The sequence below is a fragment of the Gymnoscopelus microlampas genome, assembly GCF_963454915.1.
Source record: "Gymnoscopelus microlampas genome assembly, chromosome: 20".
Classification (NCBI taxonomy): domain Eukaryota; kingdom Metazoa; phylum Chordata; class Actinopteri; order Myctophiformes; family Myctophidae; genus Gymnoscopelus; species Gymnoscopelus microlampas.
In genome coordinates, this window is record NC_139957.1 from 38,621,688 (window position 1) to 38,631,587 (window position 9,900).

The following is a 9,900-nucleotide window of genomic DNA, read 5'->3' on the forward strand; positions in this document are numbered from 1 at the left end:
TCAGGATAAAAAAAAAGCAGATCTACAAGCTCATAGTGCAGCACTTATGAGCTGGTAGATCTGTTATTGTGATGCTATATTAATACATTTAGCTGGGAACCCCCTGGACACCCCCCACGGACCCCTGGGGGTCCCCAGACCCCACTTGGGAACCAATGGTTTACATAGAACATAGCATTTCTTCATCCAAAAATGACCAAATAAAGCAGCAGGCCCTAAACACACATTACTGTTATAATGTTGTGTTTGTTCACATGATACAGACAGCTAGCCTTATTAGCTCTAACAACAACGAGACCCATCTAACAACCCACATGAAATAATGACACAATAACATCAAACTTACCATTGTGATGCTGTATCAGCCTCAGGCGGTGCCAGCTAGCAGCTGGTCTAGCCCTGAAACATGACTGTCGTATCATTACAGTCATGGCGCTACGTGTTCCTGGTTTTTGAAATTTCTACATTTACAACCCGTACATCTACATAAACGTTCAAAATTCAAATATAAAGTGCTGACCCCACGGCCACGGAGGTAACATGTTAAAACGCCTGGGTCTAAGTACCCGTATCTTCCGTATTGTTCAATAAAAAGCATTTTACTCCTATCGGCGGCCATTTTTTTCATAGTTATAATGTATCAGAGTGCAGTACACCTCCCAACCGATAAGGTCGCGGAGTATGGAGAACATTCTGAGAAAATGGCCACCGATCGGATTAAAATGCTTTTTATTGAACAATACTGTAGTATACAACCCTCGTAGACGTATTTACGATTCTGACGTTTTCAATCTACGAGAGTTGTAGGGTGCTCGTCCCATGGAGAGCTGGACTTTCTGCACTTTGCCCCGTAGATTTGGCGGTCGGGAGGTGTATTGATACATTGTGTGTTCAATGCGCAATACACCTCCCGACCGCCAAATCGCTGTTGCGCAGTTCAAACTAATTTTAAACAAAAGAAGAAGCAGTGCGCAATACACCTCCCGACCGCCAAATCGCTGTTGCGCAGTTCAAACTCATTTTAAACAAAAGAAGAAGCAGGGAAGATTCCGAATATGCAAGCTGGATTACAAAAACTTCTTTATTGAAAGATATGGATTACTACATTAAACTACTACCCCGCAGAGGTAGTTAACATTTGGGGCTTTGAGGTAAGCACCTTTTATTTTCAATTTGTACATGTTTGGAGTGTCTACGGGGCAAAGTGCAGAAAGTCCAGCTCCATGGGACGAGCACCCTACAACTCTCGTAGATTGAAAACGTCAGAATCGTAAATACGTCTGCGAGGGTTGTAAACTACAGCTAGTATCAGGGCTACACCAACATAACATCACTGACGTTGATTCTTCTTTACCTGTCTAGAATCATGGAGATGACAACGATATCCTCTATGGTTCTGCTGGTGCAGTCTGTGAAGTCTTTATCGCTGTGATGTAAGGACAGTGACACACACTACTACACACATTACACAATGTTTGAATGACCTAAAACGTCAACACACAGGTCTTCATCTGTATGTTAATAACGGTGGATCGCCATCAACGTTTACAAGAGCTCATCGCCACCTAGTGCACCAGGATGTGTAGTTGTTTGACATTACTTCAAAATTAACTTTAAATGTCCGGAATTTATGTTTTGTAATAATCAAAATCTACCAAGTAATTATAGTGACTAAATTTTTCAAATACAGTACTTGAGTAAATAAATAAATAAAATGTTAATTTCCACCACTGCCCGTTTGCCTCAGTGCAAGAAGACACTGTCTGAGTGACCGCTCCTTCTTCAACATACTCCTTGTGGGGAAGCAGGAAGTGAGCAGCACATTCAGAGGGATGGACTTAACAACAACACTGCTGCTGCTGCTGAAATAAAAACACCTTTAGAGTTTGATCCCTTTTATATTAATTATCATTACATTTCTGTGCGTGTATTTCTTTGTGTTTAATAGCAGTGATGATGACAGAAGAGGAGAGGTGTTGCTTAAAGGCTCAACTCGTGGAGAAAGAGAGAGAGATTGATGCCCTGAGAAAGAAACTGGCTCAGTTAGACAAGGTACAGTACAGCACACTGTGGTTCTCAAACCTTTTTCATGTCAAGGACCCCCAAATTGGCACTTATTAGCCCGCGGACCCCCATTTGAAAAGATATGCCAGGGCCCCCCAGAAGAGAAGATTTTTAAGGCTCTATAGCAGTGATTCTCAACCATTTTAATGTCAAGGACCCCCAGTTTGACATGCATTAGGCTACTGACCCCCATTTAATTACATTTCTATCTCTGGGACCCCAATTTATATTGTTAAATCAATGTTAATGTAACTCTGAGAGTGTACAAATGGAACCAAATGGACCCGTTAGGGTCCATTTGGTTCCATTTGTACACTCTCAGAGTTACAGACCCATAAGGCTCCATTTGGTTCCTAACTATCTATCATTTAGCTGGGGACCCCCTGGAACTCCCTCAAGGACCCCTGGGGGTCCCCGGACCCCACTTTGAGAACCAATGCAGTACAGTATCATAACAATAACAATGAAACAAAATGTAACAATTTAGACAGGTGCGTACAGTAACATTCATTTATCTTAAAGGTATGGTAAGTTATATTTGTGTTGGTTAAATCTAAAAAGGTTTTTTGTTCAAAGTTTAAAGCATTATATTCTGATAGTAATCATTGCTATATAGAGGCTAGCCCCTACGGAACCTCTCCCTCCGCTGTACGCTGTATAGCTCCGAGATGAGGTCCCTCGTTAGTTACTGCCGTCTGTTTTCGAAATGGTCGCACGTCGTCCACTTTACATGTTTCTTACCCCTTTCTGCACATCGTATCCAAAAAGTAAAGCATTTCCGCCACTCTCTCAGATGTTTGAAGTTTTAACGCGCCATAAAAGCTATCCAACGGGTTGAAGAAAGTATTTAATTTGCCTCGGTTTTCATCCGGTTCCATAATATTTTGCATTAGAAGATGCAATTCAACATTTGACCAGTAGGGTAAAAAGTAATGTTATCTCTACGGGCGCAACTCTTGCGCAATGTCTTAAAAACCATGTAACCGGATGAAAACCGAGGCAAATTAAATACTTTCTTCAACCCGTTGGATGGCTTTTATGGCGCGTTAAAACTTCAAACATCTGAGAGAGTGGCGGAAATGCTTTACTTTTTGGATACGATGTGCAGAAAGGGGTAAGAAACATGTAAAGTGGACGACGTGCGACCATTTCGAAAACAGACGGCAGTAACTAACGAGGAACCTCATCTCGGAGCTATACAGCGGAGGGAGAGGTTCCGTCGGAGCTATATAGAGGCTATTAAACAGGAAATACATCTTCAGGTGGGTTGCCAATTTCAGGAGAGCGGACCTATTCATCAGCTTCATTTTGATGGTGTTCCAGTTCAAAAGTTTTTGAGTAATCACTTCCAAATTCACGTATTTGTATCCTTTGTGAGGATCTTTGTGGTATCCTGACCTGAAAATGCATTTCATGTTTATTAAAGAGCTCCTGTTACTGAACAAAGCAATGAGTACTATCATGATATAGAGCTATTTCACACTTATTTAAAAGAAAACCACTTACCTCATTTCCTTGTAAAACTAGGTTAGTTTTTAGTTGACAAAGACATAGCCTAGTACCATATATAATATCAGACAACAGTAGCCAACTAGTCTGTACACAACAGAATTTATCACCTCAGCTACGGTTAGTTTATCACTGTCAGAAATGGACACATGTATATTATTTATTTCCTCGAGTTGCAGTTACATTTTAGATTAGGTGAAAGTGAGTTTAGAAATATGTCACACCTAGTGTACAAGAACGCTTGTCCCAAAACACACTCGCCCCGGTTCAAATCCGGCGACCTCGGAACGGTTGCCACCAGGTATTCCTAAACGTAACCTCAGTAAACTATGCCTAAACCTAACCTTATTCCTAAACGTGACCTCAGTAAAACTATGCCTAAACCTAACCTTATTCCTAAATGTGACCTCAGTAAAACTATGCCTAACCTTATATCTAACCTTAACCTCAGTAAAAACGAGTACAAGAACCGCTGGGAGTGAGTGGTCCTCGAAAAAAATGGGGGTGAGTGTGTTTTGGGGCGAGCGTTCCGGTTACCATACATAAAATACCTCCTGAGCCCATACCGTCCCAATAAGGAGAGTTAGAGAATGAAAGTGTCTCAAAACAAAACTGCGCTGATGGGGAATGTTTATACGGAATAAAAATGTGAGTGTTTTAAATTTCTATTATGGGTATCAAAATGAAACTACTGATGGGAAATATATTTACAGAGGACAGCTGACCTCCTGAAACACAAAGTTACAAAATCCAGACAGAAAACCATAATCTTTGGACACGCCAAACTGTTAAAAACAGTGTTCAGAATGAAAATGAAAGGAACCTTTCCTAATGAGTGTCCACACCAGACTTGCAGCCATACTATCAAAATAAGTTTGGGAACTTTGTTTTAATATATATCTCTGGAACCTGATATATAATGTAATGACACCAAGTTTATCACTGATGGCCCGGCTAATCATGTCTTAACCAGGTGTTCTTTATGATGTCATTACAGAGTGATATTGAGCTTCATGACAAAGTGACGACCCTGAGTCCTCTGGAAGCCAAAGCTGTCCTTTCCAACGAGGACATCATGCGTTATAGCAGACAGCTGCTGCTGCCAGAGCTGGGCGTACAAGGTCAGCTGGTTACTGTTTGATTTGGATCCCTTTTAACCACTTAAACCCTATATAACCTACTTTGTTGACTGGAGCTGGTAGAATGTCTACTTTAGCAGTTTTTAAAAACATTTTATTGAAAGTATAAAATAAGCCTTAAAGCGGCACAAACCTTTTTTTTTATTACCGGTAATACATTTTGTCCAATCTGCATGGTAGAGTACGTTAATACAATATAACTTATACAATTAGGGTGGTTGTATTTTTTCTCCCTGCTCTTCTATTGAGACATTTAGATCGTGTCAAAGGTCATGTCTCACATAGACACAGGATCTGACATGAATTTTGACCTGATGGTCCAGATTAAATTTATCCCCTGAGCAAGCAGTCAGGCGCTATTAGTTCAATGGTAAAAATGTCAGAACTTGCGCAGGAAACCGGGTTCAAATCTGGGGTAGAAGAGGATAGTTACTATAACAATAAAACAGTTTGAATACACTTGGGGTGTATACTTGAAGGGGCGGGTTGAGCCATAGATTTATAAATGGGTTCGCGGGGCGGGTTGAGGCGGGTTGGGTTCCGTGGCGGGTTGAGGCGGGGCGGGTCATGAAAAAACCCGACCTGCACATCACTAATAGTTACATAATGCTGCTTTAAGGGATTAAAACCATATATTTTTGCCATAACTATATTATAATATGCAAAAATCCCAGATGATCTTCTAGACCAGCGATTCCCAAACTGTGGTGCGTGACATTAATAATGTAATGGCGGTGCTGGTGTTATTATTAAATAACACATATACATTTCTCTCACCAAACAAATACCCCAGTAGGTCAGCTCACTGTTTCTTTTCAGACCATGTGAGAAGGTCATATTCTATCACTGGTAAACATATGGTAACATTTTACTGCACCAAACTGGAGAAATCTCACTTCACAATCACCTTGTAGACTCATATCACGATATTGATGTAATATCTACATTGCCCAGCCCTAATATAAATGAATGTTGATTGTGTGCCACAGGTCAGCTGAACCTGTCCAAGACCTCAGTGCTGGTGGTGGGCTGTGGAGGACTGGGTTGTCCCCTGGTACAATACCTAGCTGCAGCTGGCATTGGTAGGTATCCATCTCCTTGGTGACCAGTAGAGCCCAACCCATGACAGACTTTTGAGCTCGATACCAATCCCTGATTTTGGAGAGTCCTATATAGCAGTGGTTCTCAAACTTTTTCATGTCAAGGACCCCCAAATTGACACTTATTAGCCCGCGGACCCCATTTGAAAAGATATGCCACAGACCCCCCATAAGAGATGATTTTTACAGCTCTAGCAGTCAATTCACAACCATTTTAATTGAAGGACCCCCAGTTTGGCATTATAGGCTACGGACCCCTATTTTATGGCATTTCTATACCTGGGACCTCAATTTATATTGTAAAATCCATTTGGTTCCATTTGTACACTCTCAGAGTTACAGACCCATAAGGGTCCATTTGGTTCCTAACTATCCATCATTTAGCTGGGGACCCCCTGGAACTCCCTCAAGGACCCCTGGGGGTCCCCGGACCCCACTTTGAGAACCAATGCTATATAGCCCACCGATTACAGATGTTTTGACTGGTATTTTTGGTCAAAAAAGTGCAAGATATTCGAAATAGATTTGGAACACGTAATTAAAGTTTCTATATCTGAGAACATTTAACTCATAAGCAAGCAAATATAAAAAATAAACACAAAACTCTCTCTCTCTCTCTGATTGATTAGTCAGAAATGTAAACAGCTCGTGGCAGTAAGACAAAAAAGTCCTGGGGACTTGTTTCCATTGTGGTCCTATGTATTCAATTCATCAACATAGCATACAGTACATCTCTTTTCATATATATATATATAAATAACTGTTGCAACAAAAACCTCTAATAACAGAAGTAGCTGTCAGCTGCTGCAGTTCACACTTGTATGAGAGCTCCCTCTACTGGATACTTTTATTAAATAGCAATTACAACATTCAGACAAAATTACAGGATAAATATTCAAAGTTTTGTATATTATACTAATTTAAAAATCAGGACACACCAGCTAAATAACTGCTGATCCCGCTGTTATGTAATGCATAATATAAAATGTATTTAAGATCTAATGGCTGCTATATTGGTCGGGCTCTGTCTCTATTAAGATTAATGTGGAGACTGGTGTGTTATTATGAATGTATTTACAGACTTTATCCTATCACCGATCTCATTACACACAACTTATGAAGCCTGAATTATACTTCGTCTCTCATTGAAAATAGCTGAAATCTACAAGCTCACAACGCGTCGTGCTGCGACGCGTTGTGAGCTTTTAGATCTGCTATTTTCGTGTGTGTCAACACCGGCTCGTAACCAAGTATAAATCAAGGCATAAGCGTGATATAGATTCTTGTGATGTTTTGTCTGGTCAGGTCGTCTGGGGCTGCTGGACTACGACGAGGTGGAAATCAGTAATCTGCACAGACAGGTCCTGCATGGAGAGCAGACCCTGGGTCAGTCCAAGGCCCTGTCTGCTGCCAACGCTGCCAGGAGGTACAGTAACTGATCTGGAACCTGCACTCACACTCACTACAGTACAGCCACCATGTTCCTGTACATACTGTACAACTATTGTTCAATAGTTCAATTTGTTAAAAGAAACAGAGGGGGGACACATTTTCTTAACAACTTAAGCCCTACAGCAGGGGTCTTCAACAGGGCCGTCCGTGACCCCTTGGGGGTCCTCAGAGTTACCACAGGGGGGCCACCAAATCTTTTTTACTTTAACCACGTGAACCCTAGCATTCTATTCTGACGAGAACTTTAGCCAAAAATAGCAGATCTCACAAGCTCACAACGCCTCGCACTGCGAGGCGTTGTGAGCTTGTAGATCGGCTATTTTCGGCAAACAGTTTTGGTGCAGAGGGGGGAAAAAAGCAGACCAAGTACAGAGCCAAAGGTCAAGTTTAATATGTATTGAAGGTTTAAGTGGTTAAATGTCTGAAAATACACATTAACATGAATCCAACATATACTGATGATAGTGCTGTCAAACAAGTCTATGAAGCTATGTATGAAACAATCAAAAAGTTTAATATGCAACACAGATTGTAGTGGGGGTCCCTGCTTCATCTCTCTCTCAGCTAAGGGTTGCTTGGCCTGAAAAACTTTGAAGACCCATACAGTATATAATTTGTCATAAAACAAAAAGCGGAAAAAGACAACCTACAAGCGCTCTATTGCAACACGTTATGCATTGTGACAAAGATGATAGGTACAAATGTTATTTTACAAAACATTCTCTGTTGTACCAAAACGGCACAGATCATTTTGAAATAACCCATCGTGGTAGTTAGCTGGACGGAGCTACTGAATGGTCAATATGTATAATAATCATCGCTTTTTGCTTATGTAATGTTAAGCTGGCGCTTTCCAGTCTGCCCACAGGTTATATTTGGTCGTGTAAATTCTATATTTCACTCCAGTCTGCAAATATTGTGTAAACATAACATGTCATTTTAGAGATGTGTGTCGCCCTCACACACAGTGAGCCCACTGTGGTTAGTGCTCACCATACCAGCTGGAGCCACAGGAGGGCGCTATCTCTCTGAATACCGTCACCTCACAGCTCTACCTTGGCCCAGTGTTGTGTTGTTATAAGCAGATCATTTTGTCTCAGCAATCAGACAGATTAGTGATAAGTCAGTTGATTGCTTTATCCAACCTTGACTTTTTTCATTGTGAGCTAAGCCATGAGTGTGTTGTTTTCCCCCCCAGGTTGAACTCTACAGTAGAGTGTATTCCATACCACCTCCAGCTGAGGTCAGAGAACGCCCTGCAACTCATTCAACAGTATCCTATGACACCTATCTCTGTCTCTCTGTCTCTATCTCTCTGTCTCTCTATCTATCTATCTACGGTATCTATCTATCTCTCTCTATCTCTGTCTCTGTCTCTATCTCTCTCTGTATCTGTCTCTGTCTCTGTCTCTGTCTCTATCTCTATCTCTGTCTCTATCTCTATCTCTATCTGTCTCTGTCTCTGTCTCTGTCTCTGTCTCTGTCTCTATCTCTGTCTCTGTCTATATCTCTCTCTGTATCTGTCTCTGTCTCTGTCTCTATCTCTATCTCTATCTCTATCTCTATCTCTATCTCTATCTCTGTCTCTATCTCTATCTCTCTCTGTATCTGTCTCTGTCTCTATCTCTATCTCTGTCTCTGTCTCTGTCTCTGTCTCTGTCTCTGTCTCTGTCTCTATCTCTGTCTCTGTCTGTCTCTCTGTCTCGCTCTCTATTTATTGATTGATTGATTGAATACTTTATTAGCAGTTTGCAAAAAAAAAGCACAGGAAAGTACAGTTCAATACAAGGTCTGCTAAGAGGATTTTAAACCCAAGAAAGCCTATGGCTTGTTTCCATTGGGGTCCTTTGTACTCAATTCATCTGTCTGTCTGTCTGTCTGTCTGTCTGTCTGTCTGTCTGTCTGTCTGTCTGTCTGTCTGTCTGTCTATGTCTATCTTATCTATATCTATTCCTTCCTTCGTGATGGCAAAGCCTTGAACTCATAACCAGTAGTGTAAAAGAGCCCCAGCTTACCAGAGCTCAGCTGACATCTATTCCTTTTATGTACCGAGAAATACTTTTGAAATCAGAGAAATATACAGTACAATGGTTTAGCTCATGAATAAGCTGTTAAATGTTGATAAGCCAGTCTGTCAACGTGAGTGACCCCTTGACCTCACTGACCCACATGTATGACATTGTGGCTGACTGCTCGGACAACGTCCCCACTCGTTACCTGGTGAACGACGCCTGTGTCCTCGCTGGCAAGCCTCTGGTGTCAGCCAGCGCTCTGAGAATGGAGGGACAGGTACGGTACTGTAGCGTTCATGTAGTTCAGTGGTTCTCAAACTTTTTCATGTCAAGGACCCCCAAAATGATATGTATTTGTATATGTTGTTCCAGGGACCACCCCAGAAGCAAAGATTTTGCACAAAGATTTGCACACATTTTCATGATTTTTCAGAAATAGCAGATCTACAAGCTCATAGCACGGCACTCAGTGCAGCGCTGAGCAGCTTGTATATCTGCTATTTTTTAATAGCCAAAGTATAAAAGGTTAAAGTGGTTAAGATTATTGTGAGGCTATATTAACACCTATATTAAGGCCTGTTTCTGTTACCCTCCATGTACAGCACTTTGGTCAATCTTGATTGT

The 9,900-nt window shown here is 41.3% G+C and overlaps 1 protein-coding gene across 1 annotated transcript; it reads left to right on the top strand.

The window, feature by feature from the left end:
* Window positions 1–1,855: 1,855 nt before the first annotated feature.
* On the top strand, window positions 1,856–9,444 carry mocs3 (molybdenum cofactor synthesis 3). The gene is made up of 6 exons (XM_084045694.1): window positions 1,856–2,052; window positions 4,571–4,694; window positions 5,702–5,794; window positions 7,118–7,238; window positions 8,463–8,537; window positions 9,395–9,444. Exons 1-6 carry the CDS (start codon window positions 1,954–1,956, stop codon window positions 9,405–9,407), a joined length of 525 nt encoding a protein of 174 aa, XP_083901820.1. The 5' UTR covers window positions 1,856–1,953; the 3' UTR covers window positions 9,408–9,444.
* The last annotated feature ends 456 nt before the right edge of the window (window positions 9,445–9,900 follow it).